Source organism: Larus michahellis, chromosome 3 (assembly GCF_964199755.1).
Source record: "Larus michahellis chromosome 3, bLarMic1.1, whole genome shotgun sequence".
Lineage (NCBI taxonomy): Eukaryota > Metazoa > Chordata > Aves > Charadriiformes > Laridae > Larus > Larus michahellis.
The window spans coordinates 64,681,071-64,705,416 of record NC_133898.1 but is presented as its reverse complement, the minus strand read 5'-3'; the positions used below and the strand labels follow the sequence as shown (position 1 = coordinate 64,705,416).

The 24,346-nt window shown below is 37.5% G+C and overlaps 3 protein-coding genes across 10 annotated transcripts in view; 1 reads left to right on the top strand and 2 right to left on the bottom strand.

Annotated features, from left to right (window-relative positions):
* Positions 1 to 10,226, bottom strand: part of TULP4 (TUB like protein 4) — a 174,469-nt gene extending 164,243 nt beyond the window's left edge. The window contains exons 1-3 of one of the 2 annotated variants that reach the window (XM_074580499.1): positions 2,289 to 4,313; positions 471 to 1,010; positions 13 to 98 (exon numbers count right to left, since the gene is read on the bottom strand). The gene's annotated coding sequence lies outside the window, so the exon portion shown is untranslated. Of the gene's footprint in view, positions 1 to 12; positions 99 to 470; positions 1,011 to 2,288; positions 4,314 to 9,779 lie in introns of those variants that run through there. The other variant, XM_074580501.1, reaches the window with a different exon arrangement.
* SERAC1 (serine active site containing 1) overlaps positions 1 to 24,346 on the top strand; it is a 46,007-nt gene that overhangs the window by 9,620 nt on the left and 12,041 nt on the right. Inside the window, exons 1-11 of one of the 6 annotated variants that reach the window (XM_074580509.1) lie at positions 10,319 to 10,371; positions 13,533 to 13,624; positions 14,121 to 14,295; positions 14,980 to 15,016; positions 15,333 to 15,469; positions 15,798 to 15,887; positions 16,809 to 16,940; positions 19,011 to 19,132; positions 20,646 to 20,774; positions 22,169 to 22,282; positions 23,959 to 24,121. In XM_074580509.1, the coding sequence (XP_074436610.1) occupies positions 14,196 to 14,295; positions 14,980 to 15,016; positions 15,333 to 15,469; positions 15,798 to 15,887; positions 16,809 to 16,940; positions 19,011 to 19,132; positions 20,646 to 20,774; positions 22,169 to 22,282; positions 23,959 to 24,121 (1,024 nt within the window). In that variant the 5' untranslated portion in view covers positions 10,319 to 10,371; positions 13,533 to 13,624; positions 14,121 to 14,195. Of the gene's footprint in view, positions 1 to 10,287; positions 10,402 to 13,532; positions 13,625 to 14,120; positions 14,296 to 14,979; positions 15,017 to 15,332; positions 15,470 to 15,797; positions 15,888 to 16,808; positions 16,941 to 19,010; positions 19,133 to 20,645; positions 20,775 to 22,168; positions 22,283 to 23,958; positions 24,122 to 24,346 lie in introns of those variants that run through there. The other 5 variants (XM_074580508.1, XM_074580511.1, XM_074580514.1 and 2 more) reach the window with 5 other exon arrangements.
* GTF2H5 (general transcription factor IIH subunit 5) lies at positions 6,161 to 10,288 on the bottom strand. Of its 2 annotated transcripts, none has more exons than XM_074580515.1 (3): positions 10,170 to 10,288; positions 9,603 to 9,721; positions 6,161 to 6,564 (listed from the first exon to the last, which is right to left on the bottom strand). In XM_074580515.1, exons 1-3 carry the CDS (start codon positions 10,272 to 10,274, stop codon positions 6,384 to 6,386), a joined length of 405 nt encoding a protein of 134 aa, XP_074436616.1. In that variant the 5' UTR covers positions 10,275 to 10,288; the 3' UTR covers positions 6,161 to 6,383. The 2 variants fall into 2 exon arrangements, with proteins under 2 accessions (XP_074436616.1, XP_074436617.1); XM_074580516.1 differs by having other exon boundaries at positions 10,135 to 10,220.

Sequence of the window (24,346 nt, the reverse complement as noted above, 5' to 3'; positions counted from 1 at the left end):
CTAATCAATTACCTGTCAGCGTTTTGGTGTGGAGTGGATTTTCTTTGGTGTGTTCAAGAACATTCCTGCATGGGTACCATGAGTCTGTTTTTCTTTTGCTAAAAGAAGAATATTAATTGGAAAATAGGATCTCTTTCAGGAACCTTATACTTGCTGTTGTTACAACACCTAGAATTGCTCAAGCACAGAAAGCTAAAAGCTAACAATAATACTGTAAAATTTTCACTTTTTTAATTTGCTCACTGGACAGCAATTTTATAGTCCATTTCTATTCTGCAGTTAATCTGCTTATTACTGCTACACAATCAAAGGAGAGAAAATTACTTTTCTGTCTATATGAAAAATACAGCCACTAATGTCCTAGGTAATAAGGGTTTTTTTCCTCCCTCATATTAAAACTTAACTGGTAGGTATTGTGGTTTTTCTGTTTGTTTACATTTATATAGGTTTAAAGCAATAAAGCTACTCACTTTTGGGGGTAATCAGGGAAAAACTTTCTGTATGTCTCATTTCTGCGTACTATTAGCAACACTCTAGGGATACAGATGGAGAAATCCCCAGTACAGCCTGAAATAAAGTAAGATTGAATAGTTCTTGTATGTGTCTTCCATACAGTATGGTTCATGTGCACTGAGGAACAGGTACCCTACAATCATACGCATTTTGTATGATGAGGCAATAAAGAGAAAAACCCTTCATAAAAGTTACTTCTGACTGCATCAGCAGTGGCTTCCTGTGATTTACACTCACTAAAAGTGATGTAACTTAATACAGAGCAACTCCTAAAGCAGGCTAGTGGTGTGGAAATAGACAGACCTACCAGTAACATCTGAAGGGAAGTCCACATTTCAGACACATTTTAATGTAACGGAAAAGAAAGAAGCACAGAAAGAAAACATTGGATAACTAAACATCTAAGAAAATTCAAAGCTAAAGATACTACATTTGAAAATTTCTTACTGCAAATATCTTTCTAGAAGGATCCCTTGAAGTAGAATGTTCATCTTCAGCTGAAAGCACATCCAGAGAGAAAGACATTAATGTTCCAAAGCACAATAAGTCTCTGACCCACCATTGCGCATGCTGCATCAATTTTTTAAGAAGTTGTTTAAAAAATTGGTAAGAGCTCCCCTTACTGGTCTGCCTTCAAATTGTTAAGACTTCAGTCCTGAAAATCTTTTTATATGAAACAAAGATGGGTAAAATATTACTTTTATTCCACATAAAAAAAACAAAGAGCTCCTCCACATCATATTTCTATCAGAGACCCCATTTTTTTAAAATTTGTCATTAGTTGTTAAGCTATAAAACCAAAGATAATGACTTAGATTAGGAAGAATTTTTCTTCCATCATTATGAACTTCACCGATTTATTGAATCCTTAATTTTGTACAGCACATATAAGCCTTGGCAAATTCTGAATTACAAAACAAACATGGACACACAATTCTGACATGCTGAGTAACGTCTTATTTCCCAGTAACCTCCACCAGCTTTAATAGGATCATTTGTGGGATTATCAATGAGTCAGTATGGGAAAAGGATCAGAATCTGCTGCGGAATTGGGAACTGCAAAAAGATTTATTACAAAAGCTTACTGTTTTCCTCAATGGCCTACTGCCTCATTGGAAGAGCAAAACATAGCTCCAGGCCTGTGTTGGCTAATACGATTAAAGACTTGTTGATTATTTAAAATATATATATATGCACACAGATTAAGATTTTTAGCTTTTGGTTGGGGGTTTTTTGAGCCCTATTTTTCCAAGCTCAACCTAGGGGCTGACTGAAATTGGACGCTTTTCTTAGTTGGCATCATCATCGTAAAAGTTAAAATAAGCCATTTCAATGACGCCATGAAATACCATTATCTTCAATTCACAGTATACAATCCTCTTTACTTCAGCTCACACTAAACAATCCTGTTTAAAGCATAAAGTACATGTTCTCTAGTTTGTTCTCACGTACTTGAGGTGGCCCTGCAGTTAATTTAAGTGAAGGAAAAAAAAGTAAAATCTGTTGTTATGCCACATTAAAAAAAAAATATCAGAAGACATGCTTTTGAATACACCCTACAATTCTGGGAATACTGTAAAATAAGATTTCTTAATGTACAACAGCTCTTAGAGAAGTTTGTGTACACCACATCACACTAGCCATCTAGCTCTTGCCACTGTGCTACATAGAACAAAAAACAATCATTATAAGCTCGTTACATTTCTAAAAAAAACCCCAAAACCCAAACAAAAAATCCACTCTATCATTCATTCCAAATGGATGCAGATGCCTACCTTTTTATGAGACAACACTGGCAGTTTAGCTACAAAGTCAAATCCACTCACAATCTGGCTCTCAGGTAAAATGGTGCAATTCCCTGAAGCATTCTCTATTTTGTTTCAACAGTTTTCTTTCTTGAGATCACATCCATTCTCTCTACTGACCATTGGTTATTTCCTCTTTTACTTCACTGGACAATTATCCTCCATGGGCTAAATGTTGTACCGGAGAGAAGGGGATTTATGTGTTGGTAACAAGCAAAGAAATTCATTATAATCCCTATCTATACTAACTCTGGGTCACCTTCATCATGCCACGTTAAAAAAACCCACCCTCCAGAATTAGCTTATTCTAAAAGTATCTAAATATGTGACAGCATTTATGCTTATTTTCTTTTGTGGTACACCATGGTCACATTACACAGCTTTTCTCTGAAGACCACTAATAAACAAACTTAATCTGAGGCTTGAGCAAAAAACAAAACACCAAAAAGTGTTATTTTCAATAAAAATCATGAGGTGCTATTACTTTATTGTAATAGGAAGCTGCATTTTCAGTTTCCACCCCAAACATACATTCCACAAACATAAATTGTTTGCGTTGTTCAAATTTTCTTACCTTGCTTTAGAGATCTCGCTCATCTTTCTGTCAAATATGACTCTCTAGTTTCTGCATTTGTGGTAGTGAAAGTGGTACTTATAAGCCTGTTCAAAGTTACAGTAACTACTAAAGAGCAATTGTTTACATCACAAAACACAAGTGAACTTGCAAGCTTTTTTAGAGCTATTAGGTATATATAAATAAATAGCAAATAAGAAATTAAGTTCAACTAAGCATCCTTCAGGCAATTATTCTACCATGCTCTTCCACCAGTAGACAAGATACTTTCAACTCAGATTGAAAGCAAAAAGTCAAGCACCAGCTCAGCCCTCAGCAGTGAAAATCCATCAAGATAAAATTTCTGCTTTAACAAGAAACAACGAAATCTGTCATTCAAGCTCTATTTTTGCTGCTCAAACAGGACCTGAACAGAGTATAATCTCTATGCTAGACACTAGCAAAAAAAGATTAATTTATTAGCTATGGATGGAAGTGTTAAATTAACATATAATATCCCCAAAACAGCGAGAGCTGATGTTCTCACCATATCAACTCTATTAGCAAAACATGTATATATTTAAACAGATCTCCTTAACCTTTTATTCTCAAATGCTTCCGGCCTTTAAAAAAATATGATATTTTTAACACAGTGTTTCATTATGAGATCCACTAACCAATAACATTGCACAGCTAAATGAAAGCCATCAAAAAGATTTAAAAATCTGTAAGTTTAAACGTTAACTATCTTAAAATGTCTTGATATTTTTAAAGCTAGTATGTACTTTTCTCCCATCTGAGCAATATGTATACATAGGTATTCTTAAAAGCATACAAGCTCCAGAATATATGCATTTAAAAACACAAACAAACAAAAAGCTTTCATAGAATCAAAGAAAGGTTTGCATTGGAAGGGTGCTTAAAGGTCATCTAGTTCCAATCCTCCTGCCATAGGTAGGGATACTTCCCACTACACCAGGGATCTCAAAGCCCCATCAACCTGGAACCCTTCCAAAGACGGGGCCTCCACAGCTTCTCTGGGCAGCCTGTTCCAGTGTCTCACCACCCTCACACTAAAGAATTTCTTCCTAATATCTAATATAAATCTCCCCTCTTTCAGTTCAAAACCATTACCCCTCATCCTATCACTACACTACCCGATACAGAGTCCATCCCCATCTTTCCTGTAGGTCCCCTTTAGATACTGGAAGGTCGCAATAACATCTACCCAGAGCCTTCCCCTCTCCAGGCTGAACAACCACAACTCTCTCAGCCTGTCTTCACAGAAGAGGTGCTCCAGCCGTCTGATGATTTTTGTGGCCCTCCTCCAGACTTGCTCCAACAGGCCCATGTCCTTCTGATGTTGGGGGCTCCAGAGCTGGACACAGTACTCCAGGTGGGGTCTCACCAGGAGTACAATTAACCAGGAGAAAAAGACAAGAACAGCAAGAATTTTATCGTAGACTTAAAAGGAAAATCATCACAGAAATGTAGCACTAGACACCCTAAATATAGAGAAGTTTGACAGCTGTTATTCTAACATGACTTTTCAAATATTGTCATTTGAAGAGAGAGTGAGGGATCATTTCCTTTCGTCAAAACTGAATGGAAAGTAAACTAGGATTCCAAAGGAAGGACATAAGACATTTAAATAAATTGCATTAAGCTATCACACCATGGTTGTCTCTCCATTAAATAAGCATCCAGTAATCTTACACAAATTAACAGTTATGACGTCAATGTTTGACCAATCTAAAGAGAGAGGTAAGGAACCTCTATGTGACTGGGGAAGCATCGACTTGTAAAAGAAAGAGATGAAACAACTTAGACCAAAACCCATTGTTCTATACAGTCAGAAAGAAGCACCAGAAAATACATGAAGAAGCTGAATTCCACAGGGCTATTTGCTCATCCACATGAGCCTGAATATATGCAATTCTGCAGAACTTTCTTCGGGCAGCTTTTTGATTAAAAACATCTAATGAAACTTTCTCCTGAAGCTTCCCTATTCCTGGGGAGAAAAGAAAAAAACAAAATCCCTAACTAATCCAGTATCTACTGGACGAGAAAAAAAAGCAACGTTGGGAGAGTCTGTAAAGATAATTATTCCTTATAAAAGCCTTTCTATTTACACTTATTTTTCTCCCAAAGAAAGACGGCATCTACCTGAACTACATGAGCAGCTCTGAAAACCAAGCTTCCCTTTGAAGTTATATCCTAGAAGTCTTTAATTTATAAATGATTACTTATAGATCCAATGAATTTGACTATTTTGAGTGGGAAGTAGGATAAGAGAAAAGATGATACATGTTGTTATTCTTGTTTCTGTATTCATAGAATAATCTGTATCATAATCTGTATCTGTCATATTTGTAGACACAAATCTGCACAGGTTTTGTCTTCATGCACTAGCTGACTTACTAAATAAGCCAGTGCCTGAGACAGTGAATTACAAATGCAGTGTAAAAAAACACCTGTGAAACTATAAGGCTTTTTCTTCACAAAGTGCAATAGGAAGGAAGAGCTAAACTTAAGAAAAAAAAAAAAGCCCAAACACCCCAAAAACCAAGACCGGCTTTCTTCTTCACAAGTAGAGCAATCAAGTCTTTATTTCCCCTTCCTGATCACATAGCTTGTTGTGACTAGGTATTAGCTTCAGTTGAAAAATTACAAGCAATTATATCTAAAGGATTTGTCTCCCATTTATGTTACCCCTTTAATTTGCTATTGTTGATACACAAGTAATCAGGTTACAATTAAAACATGATGACTTGTGGTAATGGATTTTGTTGCCCTCATCTGCCTATATACCCCCTTCCCTTCCAAAATCCTAGATTCACCTCACCACTCCCCAAACCCAGAACAAAATAGAAAGCACAGCCTTAGTAAAAGGAGGCAAGCAGTATGGTGCATTTTTAAAATGTTGGAGGGGGGGCGGGGGGAGCACAAACAACAAAGACAACAACAAAAACCCAAAAGAAAACTCATACCAACTTTCATTTTGGTGTATAAGCCCCATTAAGTTAAAGCAGTATCTGACCATGCCTTCAACTTACGGGGATGTTCCATCAAGCAGAAATCATACTTTAACAGACATTCCTTACATTCTATCAGTCACACTATAACCAGATTTAATGAATTCCACAGGAATGTAACACGTCAGAGGAGTTCATATAGCATTCCAACACAGAAAATCTACTCTTAATCTTTTGGTCATACCATCTTGCGAAACAAAAATCCTAAAGGAAAAACAGAAAGCATGCATGAAAAATTCTCTAGGCAAGTCCTCAAGTGTATCATTTTAAGGATTTTAATAAAGATACCATAATCTTTCAAAATGAGAAATAAAATCCAATTCAAGTGTATCTTGCCTATGAAAATGATCCATTTTCTAGAGTAGCCATGTCCATGTAGAACTTACTAACCACAGTGTATCTATTAAAACAGCAACAAGCCAAGCTACTGAAATTCACCATTCCAAAACTCGCAGTAATCTCATTTCCCTAGTCTTGTTACTTCTGAGTAATAGGAAAAGAGTTCTGGTCCATTAACTCGCCCACTCTCTCCTGGAGGAAGTTAACCAACTCGGCTAACACAAAGACATGAGTTTCATCCAGGTCTTGTATGATGAACTTCTTTCCCAACGCATTTGACTCATCCAAGTAGAGCAGGAACTGCTTCATTGCTGGGTCACTGCAGAGACAAAAATACATCTGATCCCACTCACTGAATAAGATATAGTTAAAAACAAACAAAAAATACCATTTGAAGACACTCCCAAAGTTCTTTGGGAAATTAATATTAATTTCAAGAGTTGCTCACAATTTAATAAAGTTTATGAAGCTTTTGAAAAAGTTGTTTCTTTCACAATAGTAATTGCTTGGGTTACTTTAGACATAAAAATAAACTGATAACAAAGTCTAATGAGAAGAACTAACTGCTTGATTACCAGATAAGTGCCCCTATGCTGCTGTTAAAGTAGCTTAAAAAAAACCCACTCCAAAACGCAAACCCTTAATAAGGCAAGTTTGAACTTACATTTCTATCTTCAGCAATAGCACCATAAGAACATGTTTTCTTAAAGCACATTTTTGTTTAAGGGTAACCAAAACCCAGGAGAACATAGATCTCACTCAAAGTAGTATAGCACAGAAAAGAAGTGGTCATGTATGAATTGTACATTTATCACGCCATAACCGAACAGTCTCCTCTTTTTCATGATGTCACCTTCTACGTTAAATTTAAGTGCTTAGGAGAAAACATTTTGGAAGCATGGAAATTACAGGTGACTGAAACAGCTGCATTATACTAAGCAGCTAGATAAAGGGGCTTCAAAATATAAGCACTTTGATCGACTGAATTGTTGAAGAATTCAGACAATATTAATCTGATACTAGTTTTTACAAATCAGGAAAAGCTTGCTCTTCAGTAAAACTTAGTATTTGATTGCAACAACCAGTGAAGAACATGTGCAAGAAGTACAGGAAATTGGAATCAGGTAGCTCAGGACTACTACTACTACTACTTTCAAAATTATAAAAATAGTTGCTTTGGCAAGGTAGTAATTCTGAAAAAGAACTCTTAATCACACAGTAAATCTTAGAAGAGCTCCTTGGTTGATCTTCTCTCATTTAAATGCAGTACAAGGACCAGTTCTCCCTTACCTAAAAGGTGCATATATACTGCAAGAAGAGCCACTATGAGACCAAACCCTGGCCCTGCTCTCTACCCAGCAACTCAAAAGACAACCTTTAATATTAGCCTCGAACCTGCAGAAACACAACTAGAGTAAGATGAGTTTTCAAACTACAAAGTAATTTTGAGGAAAGGAGAACGGGAAAGTCTGGAAGCTACATCTTCTTTAGAAGAGCCATTATTTATGTGCTCTGGCATGTAAGAAGAGAAAAGAGAAACAGAAGAGTTGAGAAAAAACAGATACCAGAAGTACATGGTTCCCAGCGTTCTTCCACACCCCTTTTTGGATGGGTGCAGGGAGATTTATTTTTGGCTTGTTTCATTCAGCTGTACTTTAGTGACTCACATTAGTATTACTAGATGGCACAAGCTTTTGTCCTAGCTGGTACGACCAACATGTTAGGCAGTATCCAGAGACTGGTTTTCACACAATCAACATACAGAACTGTAACCAGTGCCAGTAGACGTATGTCACAGCAGAAACACTGAGCTCATTACAGTACTTGAAGATTATAATCTTTGATATGGTATCTTCTGAAAAGTGTAGCTATTTATTGGAAGAGTATGGACAAAAGAAAAAAAGACCTGCACAACATTTCAGTGTTTTATTTGCATGATTTACACATTCAGAAGTGTCTTTTTTACCACTCGCTGTCCATTTGGTATCTTAAACATCCTACGAAAACTGGGTTATAAAAAACTTGTATATAAAGTGTAAATAAGTGGATACGTTTATAGCAATTCTGAATCTTTTCCTAGGATGGAATTTTGTGCCCATTCATAGCCTACCTTTATGCAAAGGTGGGGAGAAAACAAACAAGCAAAACCAAACCACCAAGAGCTAGCAAAACCAACTCAAAGGTCAGTTTCCCAGGGGGCTGTTGAAAATGCCTGATGGCATAACAAATGCTATGGATTTGTTATCAGATAGAAAATTCCCTTCCCTTCCAGTAAGAATAATTAAGTTCCACCCTCATACTAAGTGAGATGGGGCCATAGAGCTGAAAAAACCACACAGATCTTTAGGTATGTATAAAGTAAACACATAAGGTGCAAAATTATGTATTTTGCTAACTGCTTGAGATTTTAGAACTTCTTGCCTCATGAGCCAAGAATCCTGCTCTGGGTACCTTTACATAGTCAGCTGCAGGCAGGCAATTTCTTGTGCTTCAGAAGGTTTGTGAATGTACTAGCATGGAGCCAAATTTGAGAAAACGGGCCTTTTGTTATAGCAGAGTTTAGGCTCTGAACTGCTCTCACACAGACATCCAGACCTCAGCTGGCTAACGTCCAGTCAGCTCAGAAGTTAACTGCTACAAGATCACAGCTATATGCACCATGCAGACATATCACAAGAGGTTCAAGGTTCTTCTGCTTTTGTGCACTTATAATCTGTTAATATGTTTACAATCTAAGTGTATAGCAGAAACCTTATAAGTCATATAATGCTATGCAATGACCCCACAAAACTTGACTGATGCTTCCTTTTACTTTGAAGGTTAACTTTAGAGTCAGTTATCTGATTCTTAGTCTACAGACTTCAGATTGTATGAAAACATGTTTACTGCACATACATCAAAAGATTACTTTTCCAAACTACAACCATATTCCTTTCGAGTATGATCTACAAACAGAGCCACACATCAGTCTTGAACTGATAAAAAAAGACAGGAAAGAAAGGATGAAAGATTACCTCATCTCCCTCTAGAATCAGTAAAGAAACACATTCCTCATAAACAATGAAAAAAACCCCCTACCATTATTTGTAAGCAATATAAAGAAGAAGGAACACCTAATGGTTAAGCATAAGTGGATAATAATATCTTGAAAAGAAAATAGGAGTCTGGAATTAGGATTACCTACAACTGCCTCTCTCTTTCTTCAAACAAAGGCTGCACTTTTGTCTGTTTGTTCAGCAACATTCCTCCTCACAAAAATTCATTTTTTTTTAACCTAGGCTCTTGAGTTACTTAGAATATTACCAGGTCCAAAGAAATAGGTAGGCACAATGAGAAACAACAAGTGCTGTTACTAACCATTCAATCAGAACACCTTTCAGAACATTCACCATCTTCTCAGTTCTCTTACAAACACTGAAAGGAAGAGGTGACAAGAACAACTCCTGCTTTGACTTACAGACGTAAGCAGAGAAAACCTGAAAGAAAAAGAAACAACACCTTGGTTGAACTCAACGATCCTTCAAGACAACTCACCAGCAGTGCTGCCTGGCTCTCAGACAGAGCGGCCGAGGGCTTGGAGAGGCACACACAGGGCCGGGCCGGGCACACCACTGAGCTGCGTGTAGTGGTTTGTACCTCAAACCAGAACACTGCAAAAATTAAAGGCCTCACCCCTGAGAGCAGCCAGGGCAGCTCTGACTCCCCTCACTCCCGCCCACCAGCCCCACCGAGCTCCTCCAGCGGCTGCGGCCGACTACCGGGCCCTCTGGAGACGAGCCACGGGCTTTGCGAAAGGCGGCCCTGGGCGGCGGGAAACAAGTCCCAATGCACCCCTGGGGCAGCCGGGGGTGGCAAACGGGCGAGGCGGCTCCTAGCCGACAAGTCCCACCGCTCCCAGGGGCTCCGGTCCCATCCGCTCTTCACCTCCTCTACCGCCACCACCGGCCGCTTCCCTGACGACGGAGGCGCCACCACCGCTGTACCTGGCGCATGCGCGGCCCCCCCCTTTCCTGCCTCCGTTCCCGGCATCACCTCCGGATTGGTTGGGCTGCCTGCAGCGTGCTGACGTCACGGGAGCGCGTCGGGCGCCCGTGCCGGGTGCTGGGCGGAGAGGCGGAGGCGGAAGGTAGCGATGGCGTTTGCCCGGGGGAGTGGGGTCGGTAGTGGCGGGGGCGGGCCTGGTGGGGGTCGGGCTGCGGGGAGGGACACGGGGGCTCTCAGCCCCGCTGTCACCGCCTGCCGAAGCGGGGCGCTTGTTTACCTCAGAGAACTTGCGGTGTGTTTTCCTGATCTAATATTTATTATAATTTTTAACGACCTCGGCCTCGAAGTCCCTCACAGATCCGGGAGTGCACAGCGGCGAGCGCCCGCACCTCCCGGCCCCGGCGGGCCGAGCCGCGCTGCCCCGCCCGGGCGTGGGGAGGCCCCAGGTGGCCCGGGCTGGTTAAACACCTCCAGGAATAATAGTAGTGCCTTGGGTTCCACCTGCTCCGTGCGAAGGGAGTCAAAACGGGTTTTTCCCCTTTGGAAAGAGGCACGGAGTTACCCACGCCTTGTTCCTTGGCCGTTTAGATGTTGCGTTGACAAAAATTGTATTTTTTCATATCTTTTTTTAAAATATACCCTAGTCATGCAGTTGCGAGGCAGCAGTGTTCCTGCCCCACGCAGGGGTAATGACAGAAACGTTGTCACTGCACAGCCTCAGCATAGAATCATCTAGGTTGGAAGGCACCTTTAAGATCATCAAGTCCAACCATGAACTTAACACTGACAAAGCCATCACTAAACTGTATTGCTAAGCATTATATCTACCCATCTTTTAAATACCTCCAGGGATGGTGATTCAACCACTTCCCTGGGCAGCCTGTTCCAATGTTTGGTAACGCTTTCAGTGAACAAATTTTTCCTAATATCCAATCTAAACCTTCCCTAGTGCAACTTGAGGCTGTTTCCTCTTGACCTACCGCTTGTAACTTTTGCATGGGCTGGTGCAGGGGCTCGTTGCAGACTGCAGAGCTTCCTGAGACAGATGTGAAACAGGGTGCAGATTGGGCCTCTTTGCATTATCTTTGTATATCCGTAAACATATTTGCTCTCAGACCTGAACGGAGGTTCCTGGCAACAGAGAAATGGTACTCGCTTTGGCCCTCCTATGTTTGCAGGTGTATGTTTTGAATTCAGGGAATTCTGGTGCCTCCTGTCACTGAAGTACAAGTTTATTGCGGTTACAAACTGTCATTAGTTAGGAAAAGGTGAATACTGTGGTTCTGTGAATAAAGATAGTAAAGATTAGACAGAAAGTTTAGAGGCAGGGGAAGTGCCTCTGGAGGACTGATTATTAATGCCTTACAAGTGTCTCATGGTGTTGTGTACTCTGCTAAAGTGAATGGATAAACACAATACTGAAATGATAGAAGCCAAAAAGTTGTCTGCTGTGATTGTGTCAGTGCTGGGGTAATGCTGACATTTTTCCAAAATTTCCCAAACACAAGCAAGAGAAAAGGGAAAAATCAAAACTTCTGGGGAAACAGGAAAAGAGGGAAGGCTATTAATGGAAGGAAACAAAAAAGTCCTGTTGTTTAGAGAAATTGGACATTGACATAAAACCAATAAAAGCTCTTTTTTTGGTCTGTAGAGATTACCGTAAATTCAAGGAGAATATCAAGGGCTCCCATATTTCAAGATCAGATTTACTGATCAAGATTTACACACATGACATTTTACCATTTTGAGCTAATTGTCATTGTGGTGATATAGACTTAATTTGACATTTAATAAGGACGACTGTGTTTCTAACAAAATAATTTGATAAATATGAGAAGAGTGATGTAGTTTTAAATCCAAATACTAAGACTTGAGATTAAGTCCAGCAAAAGTAACATGCAGAACTTGATTGTTGTGGGTTGACAAAGCCAATTTGTTTATTTTCCTAACTTAGGTAATATTTTTTTATATAAATCAAATGTAAAGGCAGTAGCTTTTGCTAATACATAAAATGGTAAATATATGTGAGTGATAGAAACAGGAATTGGTGCTTTTGCATGGCCTAAATTGCCTTAGTTTTCTGTGCTTGATTATACTTTCTTTGAACGTCATTGTGCAGAGGTTAAGATACAGACTTGATCAGTGGTCCAAAGGACATGGTTCCTTTATGGTCCCTCCTGAATAGTCCTAGTTGTTCAAAGATGCAAGGTGATATCTAGAGTGTGTAAGGAAGTTGCAGTGTGCTTGTCTTTACTCATCTTCCTACCTGTAAAATGAAGAAAATTCAGTGCTCTGCATCATATGTACGTCAGGAGACTAAATTGTTTCATATTTCTGAAGAACTCTTACTACTTCCATGGAGACCTTTACTGTCAAGAAGATTCGTGCTTGCATTGGTTTGCTTGTACATTCAGAACTTTGGTAGTTTTAAAATACCTTATGTGTGTTTGTGAGATTGTTTGGAAGAAAAAAATCGAGTTTGATTTCAGCATTCGGTGAATACAGTGCAATTAGTCTGTCTGTATTCTGTGTCTTCATAATGTTGCATTGCAAAGGTCTTAATTTTAGAAAAGGTTCTCCTCTTCTTCATGGCTATGGCTAGGTTTTCCTTCTTTTGCATGTGCAAGAATTTTTCTAGAATGAGATGTGTCCTCTATGTTTTATGTGTAAGCATGCCCTATGAATTTCATGGGCCCATGAACTCAGAGCATTTTAGAACCAATACTTATTTTCATTAACTAGAGAGTTTTTACATTCTTGAAATATTAGTCGGATTTACCCTTTAAAGGCAAAAATATGTAGCAGTTCTTGGAACCTTTTTAGCCAAAATACTTGCTAACGCAATCAATTATCAACTTTAAAAGCAGTTGGTGACTGAGTTGTATTAAAGCCCATGTCATACTGAGTAATGTCTTGATGGAGATATGACCGTGGCTGGTATTTAAGGGAGAGTTATGAGGAAGTAGGAAAGGAGACTTTCAAGCAGAGAAGTTAATTGGAGATAAGAGTCACTAAAATCAACAATAACACATAATTGTATGAAAAACTGCTTTAAACTTTCCTTGTAGCCGAAATGCAGCCTATTAAATTGAGGAGCTTATAGACTTCTTTAATTAGAGCATTTTATATGGAGTGAAATGACACAAATATGGTTTAGTGTGACCTTTGCTGTATATCGTGACCTTTGCTATCATGACCTGTGCTGTAAAAAGGCAGGAAAAAAACTGCTACAGGTTTTCTGCTCTAATTCTCAAATCAATCATTACTTTTTCTTTTTTTTTTCTTTTTTTTTTTAATACACAGAATGTCAGTGGCCGCCTACTGCATATTTTGCTATAGACAAATAGGAACCTCTGGTCCAGCCACAAAAACACACCTACCCTGGAATGATATCAGTAAGCACAGTTCTATATGTATTGATCTGAGGTATTAATAAAAAGGAAAAATCTGTGTTGGTATAAAGCCGTGTATAATTAAATGATACAAAAGATCTGAATCCTTGAATACTTTGTGATCAAAAGCTCTTATTTGCCTAAAGTGAATGTCTGCTCTTGACCTTGCTTTGCACAGTGATATGTAGAAGGACACTGGCAGATTATCTGGAATTGGAACATGAGATGAGGGCCCCCTCCAAGTGCAATCTCTTTAAACTCTATTTTGTATCTGATTTTTTTTGTAACCTCTAGATCCATGAAACAATTACATCCGTAAACCGTGAATAAAATATGTTTCTGTTGTTTCTTCCTCCTTATTTATTGATATTAGTTCTGCAATCTTTCCTGCTTAATCTTTGCTTTCTTTGATGCCTTCTGTATAGAATGTCAATTTTTACGATTCTGAAGTTTGTTTTTGAACATTAAAAGATAGGTTGTTTCCATTTCTGCTCTACAGGAAGCATTACATTTTTTTTCCTTTTCAATCGTCTCTGCCAGTTATTTCTTCAACATGTAGTTCCCTCTTGTCTGCATGCAAAATTCTTATGGTCTCACAAAGACAGAACCTGGTGGCAGTGGTTGTGGGGCAAATCTCCCAATTCATGCTGAGGAAAAGAAATTATTCATGATAGGTGAGATGTGTTCCATTGGGTTTCACTGCTAAATAATAGAGTTTCTCTGTATTGAGATCCTTACATCCAGCTAATCAGCTCAACTTTGTCCAGGCAAAAGCGCTCAAATCTCACAGGAATCATTAGACTTAAAAGGAAAATTGTTGTGAGTGGCATGTGTTTATTCAGCTGTTTGCTTTATAAATTAGATTCATATTATGGAATTCATAATGGAATTTTTTTTAAAAATGTATTTTCTTATGCAGACTCTGCAGAACTTCTCAAAGAACACACATACTCCTGTATGTATTCATATACATTGAAAAAATATACACACCATGTAAGAAAAAGTTAACTTAAAATAATCTAGAGTTCCAAATGAGTGCTAATGATACAGGCAGAGAAAGTTTACTGTTGATTCCTGCAGCTTAGCAATGAATGTAATTGATAGGTGGCTATATTCAAAGTAAATAGCACTGTCAGGATACATGTTTTATCATCTTGCTTAGGAGAGCATGAAATTCTAGTCAAGTACTCTTTTCTCCATTTGGAAATTTAGGTAATGATTTCCTGAAAGCCAGAGAGCAATAGAAAAATTTAAAAAAGCTTACTCTTAATGGCTGACATTCTTAGTGTCTGATAACTACGTTTATATTGAGGTGATGCACACAACTTTGTTTGACATTAATTTTTCATTTTTTCAAGGAAAAATTGCAAAGATAACTGGATCACTTATACTAGGGTAAGTTGTAACTGACAAGAATATATGTAACTTACGTATAGAGTTAAAATTTTAATTCATGTACCTTTCAAAAATGTGACAATATTATGGGAGCTTTAGACATGGTAGAATATAATTTTGAAGCATATTTTCTGATAGTTATTACTTATTTTGAGCATTTTAGTGTCTTTTCTCTACTTTGTTAAATTGAAATAATCTGCAGACTATTATATATTTGTTAAAATCTGGATGATTTGTACCAAAATGATTGTTTAACATATTTTTGCCATCATATTTTTTTAATTAATATTCATATGCACTTTTCTTTTATTTAAAGAGGTTTTGTGTTCATTACATATGAAGTCCTGTCCTTAAAGAAGTTACTGCAAATCGATACTCAAGCTATACATCATGAAAAACTTAAATCCTATGTATATGTACGTACAGCTTCTCTAAATCCAAGTGAATATCAAGGTAAGATGCATAATTGTTTGAATTCTAAAAATAGGATTTGAAGAGAATAGAATGTTTATGGAAGTCACCCTTATATAAGGGAGCTTATATTTCCTGAGATCTGTTACAAAAATAATATTGTTCACAATGTCACCGAATTTATTTTAAGCTGGTGGCTGGCTTTTTAAGATAGTTCTATACATACAGTTCTCTATATATGAGATAATTCTGTATATATGTGTCTGTACGTATGTGTGTGTATATATATTTTTTTTTTCATATATAGATATGAAAAAAATCTGAGAGAACTGTCTTTCAGACTTCCAGTAATCTACAAATACTCTTATAGGGATCACATACCAAGCCAGAAAAGAAATCCATAAAGCAGTGAGGAAAATTCTAGAAACAGAAGCTAAAATTTTCCGGAGACCTTTTAATGGTAGGTGTTGAATGCACAGCTTTATCTATCATTATTATTTTTGAATACTAAAACATAAGCCTTTTAGAAAGTAAAATATTTTTTCTTACAAACTTAACATGTTATTTTGTGTTTGAAATGGTGTCAATATGACTTACAATTTTCTACATTAATATAGAATATTAGTATATTTTCTATGCATTAAAACCATTTCTTTTCCTGAAGTAAATGAAAGTGATGGTTAGGAAGAGATTTGAGATTTTTTTTCCTGTTTCAGAAGAGGTTTGAAGCTTAAGATACCGGGTTAATATTTGATACCGGATTTGTGTACAAAAGGCGTTTGGAGGATGAAATACTCTCAAAATTTCATTTTAGAAAAGTATGTTATGCTTTTATCAGAATTGCCAATATTCACTGAAAGCAGCAGTCTTTTTGTAACAGTATTGCACTGCTTTTTAGAGTAATTTAAAATAAGAATTTCAATGCATATAAGAAACTGTGCTCCTCAGGCATACTATCTATTCTTATTTAACTATCTGTTAAATAATTATAGCAATATGTACCTCCACTGTCGTGCTATGAAATGAATTGTTCAAGGTCAGAGCCTCAAGAGTTGCTAATCATTTCCAGCTCCTGCTGGAAGCTGGCAATTCTGGTTGGTAATTGCCAGCGAAGGGTTGCGTCTAACATATGTATATGAAATACCAACTTGATGCCACTAAAATGAATCAAAACCATCCTATTGATTTAAAGATCAGCATTTTACTGATGTTGTTCTGTCACTGTTTATTGTACTAATTTAATATTAAAACATTTTGCTCTAAATTACTGTTAAGGACTCCGATATTAAAAGAAATAGATTTTTTTACTCAACAAATAGAAATGTGACTGTTAAAATGCTCATTAATAATAACGTGGGTTTTATTTCTTTCCTGGTAAAAGAACAATTTGGTACATTTGATGGAGAAGATCATGAATGTGCCTTATGGCTTCTCTTAAAGAAAAGTCAATCAGAAGACAAAGAGGTCCGACTGCAGGCTGTACAAGACCTGGCAAACAACAGTCACTGGCACGGTAATGTATGCTGATGTAGCCTAATTCATCCCAGAAATGCAACAAAGTTTCAGTTAGCTGTTTCAAGTCCGCTGCCAACATGAAAAAAACCTAGTAGCTGCAAGAAGTGTAAATACATTCTGAAATTTGGTCTAAATTATGGGGTTTTGATTTACATTTCAAGCAATTGTTCTTTCCTAATACTCTGATACAGCGTGTGTCTGCAGTGCGGTCTCTCTCCGCTTCCCCACCAGAGAACTGAAACCACTGCTGTGGTGTGGGAGAGCAGTTCATGTTCATTAGTTCCTTGTTTTTTCTGTTGGGGCTGCTAACGTGGTCACAAGTTCTGGCAGCGATTTTTATAAGGTTCTGTAGGAGTGAGTTTAAGGCCATGGTTAGGTTAAAAATTGGTTAGGAGATGATAGGTAGTAATAGCAAGGGAGTAATGACAAACTAGAGGTGGAGGACTTGTATGTGCAGGCATTATTTGTAAGCCATTTTCCATCCTAGTTATTACTCAGTAGTAATAAGTCCTCCCTGTTTCTGCAGCAGCAAATACCCCTGAAACCCCACGTAAAGGGCGTGTGCGTGTGTACGTGTGTCCTCCTTCCCTCTCCATCACCAGTCCACATAAACTAGGTGACACTCCAATCTTGACTCTCATTATTCTGGTAACCAGTCAGTTGAGGACTCTTCCAGTGCAATTCCATGCCATGGGATTTATCTTGTTTCAGATTGCCTCTTTATAATTAATTTCCCCAAGCAATTTACATCAAAGAGCTGTGTTTGAAAACATTTGAGAGCTAGGACGTACCTAAGCTGAAGCTTTGTGTACTAATTTAGTAAAATGTCTCACGTTTGTAGGAGAATACTTTTAGCAGGTGATCTCAGGATCTCAGTGCATGAGATGGCCAGTACTTGGAAATTTAGTTGCTTTTTGTTGTCTCCTTTGTAGTGCTCATTGTTGTAGTATTTGGATGTTTCACAAACACTAATTATTCATGCCAACTACCTCATGAGGGAAATCGGCTTTTTTTTTAACCTGATACTCCAAAACCGAGTCCAGGAAAGGTTGAGACTGAAAGTATGTGCTGACTTTTCACAGCTAGGACCAAATTGTTCAGCATAACTATGACTGTAAATAGAGTATTTTGCTTGTCAAAAGCACAGCTTCAGTGACTTCAGTTTGCAGCTGTAAGTGATCTGCAACAAAGCAAAAATGTGGCCAATCTGTGACTGTTTGTGAAAAGTATATTTTAAAGGGCTTGTCAGTTTTTCAGTTTTGGTCTAGAATTGTATAACCGTAACAGTGGTGGAAACAGATTTTTATAGAAAACAGTATTGATCCACTTTAAGGTTATATTTTCTTTTCCTTCAGTTTACCTCTTAATTTCAGTATGTAATTTCTCCAATTTCTCCAGCTATAAAGTAGGTAGGTTTTGGAAAGGAACAGTAGGTACTGTTTAAATCTGGTTTCCCTTCAGCAGGGTAACTGAAAATTTGTCTTCTCCCTTCAGTAAGGAAGGGCTACTTAAAACTGTACTGTGGTGCTATCCAGCCTTTTCTAAGGTCACCTCATTTTGTGACATTAACAATTTTATTGAAACATGCTTTTTGTATCATTTATAATTAAGTGCCTTGCAGCGTTTGGATTTAAGGTACTGGTTTTTAATACTGAAAAGTATTAAAGAAAAGAGTACGCAAGATGCCTTTCAAATTTTAACTCGGGCTCAGGGGATTAAGCTTGGGTTTGTATTTCTTGTATTCATTTCACAGTGGCGATACTGAACGTTTGCTTTTGCTTGTGTTCAGTTTACATCTGAGGACCTTTACCAAACTGGTCTATAATGAACAATCAGTGCCCAAGTGTATTTCAGCTCAGTATAGTGCTGGTCTGACATCCGCAATTTTTATCTTTTAGAACTTGTGGCTCCAAAATAAGAGCTTATTTAAGTAGATTGCAGAGACATGGTTCTTTTTTCAAGTATATTTACAAAATAGATCAGAAACTACATTTTAAACCAAATGAAATATTTAAGGTTAGTTTTTAAAGTTATTTTTAACCCTAACACTGAAGTTCTTGTACTACAGATTATCAGTATGGTACAGTTGCCCAAACCTGTGATCAAAGGACTGCTATAGGTCTGGCTCGATCTAAAGATGTTGACCTTCGCTTTTTCCTGCCTCCACCACCAATGCCAAAAATAAAGAATGTAAGTACATGAAAAGTGGCTATTAGATGATTTTTGCTTGCTTGTTTGTTTGCAATGCTTTTGTTGTCAGTAACCGTACTGAAGTGGAGTTCTTCTAAAGTAACTAACGAGTAGTAAAATTAAGACCAAAAGACAAAACTAGAATATAGTGATATACCCCTAGGGTATATCTGCATTAGTGAATGACATGATGGATACGAGTGTAGATAAATTATTGTTCTCGGGCTGTATATCCACATTATATATTTACCAGCAGTGAAGTTTGAGCCAGTTACCAGCCTGATACACACACTGCCTGTCTGTACCTAATAGGCAATGTGAAGCAGTCTTATATTAAGTCATCCTAGATTGCTTTGTTGGTACTGACAGAATCCTACTACACGTAGAGAGCACCCCTGGAGGCCTTTGCAACCTCACTGCGAGTGTGGTGCTCTGCTGTAGGCCGACGTCTTTACTGCCAGTTTCTGAGTACCAACAAATCCATATTGGATAGATTTGGCCTTGCTTTGTTTTTGTGTTAATTAGTAAGTGTGTGTATCTATATCTATATCTATCTATATCTATGATGGTTTGAGCAATCATGTCATCATATCAGCTTCTTCAATAAACAGAATTGACACATAAAGCATAATATAAGAGGTCTTTTGTAATGCTAATAGAACGAATGCTGGCAGAAGTCCCTGTCAGAGAATACCTGTATATCTTAACCAACAAAAATCTGAAAAACAGCTTTGATAGGTAGTGATATTCTCAGTTTTTGCTTTCTTATCTTTGTAACATTACATGGTGGTGGATCTGTATCTGTCAGTCCTGAAGTACTAGGTTATAGTAGTATATGGTTGTGTATATATTTTATTTTTACAGCAGTATGATTGCTAGGTGATTGAAGCTAAGAGTTCCCAATCTGCTGCTTAGGAAGTTGAAGAAAATCATTGGGGTAGCAATTGTTGCTCTGCGCATCAGATGTATCTCCATCTCTGATTGTAGCAAGGATTAGAATAACTGCAAGTTCCATGACTGTGGGCAAATAAAATCACTTTGTTGAATCTATTTTCCTGTCATCTACCCTGGATTATTAAACAAACATCTATATGATTTTTTTTTTTAAGATAAAGGCTTGAAAGAAACGTTGTCTGTATTTTTTATTAGTAATTTATACATTTATTTTAATGGAGCAGCACCAAAATTACTGTGTAGGTAAGGATGAGCTTTTAAGCTTTCTGTGCCAAGAGGCACTCTTTTTCCTTCTGCCCTTCAGACCTATAAGGCCACCAAAGTATGAAGTTTAAAGCTTGCTTTTCATCACTCGGTTGGTCATTTTAGAATTATCAGTTTCCAAAGTCTTTACAGGTGTAACTATTAAGCCGAAGTTGCAGAGCACTCAAGTCTGGGGTTTGTATTTTATGGCTTTATTAATACGGATGATTCTCTTATTTCAGATCTTTCTTTTTTTTCTTGTGCTTTGCTTCATGCTTTGAACACAATAAGAGCTATTTGTGCTTACTTCTCACAGGACTATCCCATAGAAGATGAACTTCGCTTGTTGTTAGTATCTTTACCTCAGACTGGTCTTGATCCATGTGTCCAGTACTTCACATCTCTTGCTTTACGTGAAAGTAGTCAGACTCTCGCTGCGCAAAGGGTGAGTTCCCACCTGCAGAACAGAACTATTTGGGTTCTTTGTTCCTGCAGAGCTCAAAGATACAAACCTATTTCCATGTTTTTGAGCATTATAAGAGGAAGAGAAATACAGAGACTTTGACTGTACAACATAAGTAAAATCTCTTCTACACACAGTCTGTCTGCTTGTAAGCTTGTTTATCTTTCCCAGCTGTACTAACTGGTCTAGTGAAAGATTATGTCTTTACTTACAAGCCTTCCCATAAAGCAGATATTTCAACATTTTGTCCAGAACATTTCCTTCCCCTTGCAGGGCTCATAAAATGATTTTTCACATTTCATCTTGTCATTGCTTGAGTGTTCTTTTACTACTGAGATGATTAAACCTCTGTTAAGTCTTACTAGCAAACTGATAAGTTGTTAGCACACCTTGAATAGTAAACTCTTGTTATATCACATGGAAATGCCTCCCTGTAATAGTCCACTGTTGCCAAGACCAGAATTGGAAGAGTCCAGTGGTCCGTTTGGACTTGGAAACTAGGAATTCTTTAACTCTGTCTGTCCAACAGCTTCCCAAGTGGCTTTAGGAACGTCATTTTAAGTATCACTATTGCTTAAAAATAATAATTGTAGTGCTAGTGTGATCCACTATCTGTTGTGCATTTTATTTTTTATTAAAAAGTTGTGACTTTTTAAATCAGTGATTATGATTTTTTGTAAGATGCAATAGTAAAAATGACTGTCATATTTTAATAATGATGCCTGTCAGGCTTTGTTTAGATTTTTCAAAGTGCAATAACCTTTTATTTCCTATGACACAGTTATGTGTAATATTTTTACACTATCACTCCTTTATTGTTTTCACAACCAGAGCTCTTGCTACAAAGGGAGCTTTGGTAGGACAACACATTTGGAGGCATTTTGTTAATCATGCTGTTCTAGAAAACTGTTTTTTATTGAAGTTATGCTGGTTTTCCTACTGCATGATTGAGAGACTGGTCTTCAGAGACTGTGCTATGTTTTGAAGACCTTTTTTCCTCCTCTTCTCGTTTTTGCAACTGTGGAAATTTAGATGCAGTCTGATTCTTGCTTTTTATGCTTAAGCAAATTATCTTAAATTAAGACATTCATTAAGAACATGAAAATGCTACATTTTCCCTCTTCATTGTGTGTTTTGAAGGTAATAGAGTATGGAGACTACTGACTGAAAATCTAGTTAATATTTTCAGTTAAAAATAGTAGATGGTTTTATAGTGTACTCCTGTGTAATTTGTACATTTTGAAAAGTGCGTGCATGCTGTGCACTCTTTATAGCAATTTCTATAGAACATTACACACCTAATGTTTTAGTTTAGAAATGCTTATTTTATGTAGCCATTTGGAATGTGGTATAATTATTACTGATTCTCATTTCAGGGAGGCCTATGGTGTTTTGGAGGAAATGGACTTCCATATTGTGAGACATTGGGTAAAGTCCCTTCAGAGACAGTGGAACTCTTTTGCTTGCAGGCTTTAGTACAGCATTCTAAGGTAATTTGTCCTTTAAACTATAACTGAAAAGCTACATTTTTAAATATTCCTTTCTAATGCTCTCTCATATATTGGGAAGGAGTTGCCATTTCCTTGTCTCTTACCCCTTGCCCCTTCTGTAAGAGTGTTCAGACAACTGAAACTGATGTGAATTGGAAGGCAACATAACAAACTCAGTTTTTGTCATGGGAAGTGTATGTAAGTTTTGTTGTTGTTTCTAATTAGCCCTTGTAAGTTCTCCTGTAGTATATCTGTATCTATCTTTCAAGAAGTAGAAAGGCGGCTCTGACACAGAAAAGCAGAAGAGAATGCTTGAAGTCTGGAGGATTTAACAAGTCTTTTCTGCATAGGGCTACCTCCCACTGACATTCGAAGTCATTGGAGATAGATATTATGAAGGAACACTTAATGTTTCCACTCTGCAGCTTCTCAGTAAGCAAGATACTGATGATATGAAATTCTTAGTGCAGAGTATGTGTGGATGTGTGTGAGTTGGTGTACATCAGTTCAGAAAGCTTACAAGTGATCTCTTCTTGTGGCTCTTAATCCAACTCTAGCGCCAGGTTTCCATAAAGCAAAGTAGCCTCATGAATTCACTCTAATCAGAAGCCAGAACAGAATGCAAACCTTGGCTATTCACAAAGGCCACTCCTTCAAGGGTCACTGCCTTTGGGCAGAAAATTGCACAGCATGCAGCTAATACAGTGCATCTTCCCAGGACCAGTCTGTTCTTTGCAGACACAGACGAAGAGTATGGAAGACTTTGTGTAACAGTGATTCTTCTTGTTTCCTATCGCTGCATTCTTCTGCATGCATTTAATTGCTCAGAAGCCTAGGACATTGAGAAACAGCATTCAGAATACCAAATTGTTATTGGTACTAGGGATGGAAAAAGTGCACTTTGCCAGTATTCCTTTCACATCTTCCATATACATAGAAATTCTGACTTAGTCTAGAATTTGGTTTATTCCAGATTTTCAGTTTAAACAAGTTGTGACTGTACTCATTCCAAATGTGTGTGTGTCGTTGTTGAAAGCCACAGACTTTAGGACATCAGCAGTTCCGTAACTACTACACATTTTTAAGCACTGTAGACAACACATTCAAGTAATAAGCATTTGGCCAATATCAGTAGTTGACACTACAAGTAATTAGTACGTGTTCATCTGCATAGACTAGAATCTGTTGTTGCCCTTAAGATCAATAATGATAGCAGTACTATTTGGAATGTAGAAATACCTTTGCATTTCAAAGAGAAGGGATTATAATGATTGCATTTTTGATGGTGAACAGGAAGACAAGTAGCTCTGGTTGAGATAGTGCTTTAACAAATGCAGACAATTGTCCTGTTCAGACCCTTGAACTTTAGTTAAAATTTCATCATGCCAAGTGGAGAGCAATCTCGTGTCCCTCAGATGTGGAAGAGAGTAGAGGGATGGTACTCAGCATCTTTCAGGTTATCAATCCATTAGAAATCATGCATTTAACATATTAAAGTATTTACATTCTCTTCAACTATGGCATAATAAGTTCTAGATTAATAAAAATTTCTGGGTAATAAGGGCTCTGCATCATATCAGCTCCTTAAAATTCCCTAATTTGTGAATTAACAGCATCTCAAGGAACCTTTTGCAGAATGTGTACTTATTGTCATTGTATTTACTGTATAATGCTAGGTTTCTTCTCACTGTGATAAAATTGAAGCTAAAGGAGGCCTTCAGCTACTGCAGAGGATATACCAGCAACGTAAAGATTCAGCAAAAATACAAAGGAACATAATTCGCATTATTGGAAATATGGCTTTGGATGAACGTCTTCATTCATCCATAGTACGTGCAGGTAAAAGAAAAGCAAGTGCAAGCAGTCTGAATGTCAGATTTCTATTCTAAAATTTTCAGAGGATTCAGTGCTTTTGTAAAATGCAAAGGACCATGGTAGTGTTGTGGGATTTAGATTTGGGGGGAGGGGTAGGTGTTGTCATTGGGTTTAATACAAAAAATATAGACAGTTTAGATGGTCTTGATTAAAAATTCCTGTATGCTGTCTAGTCAATATACGTCAGTG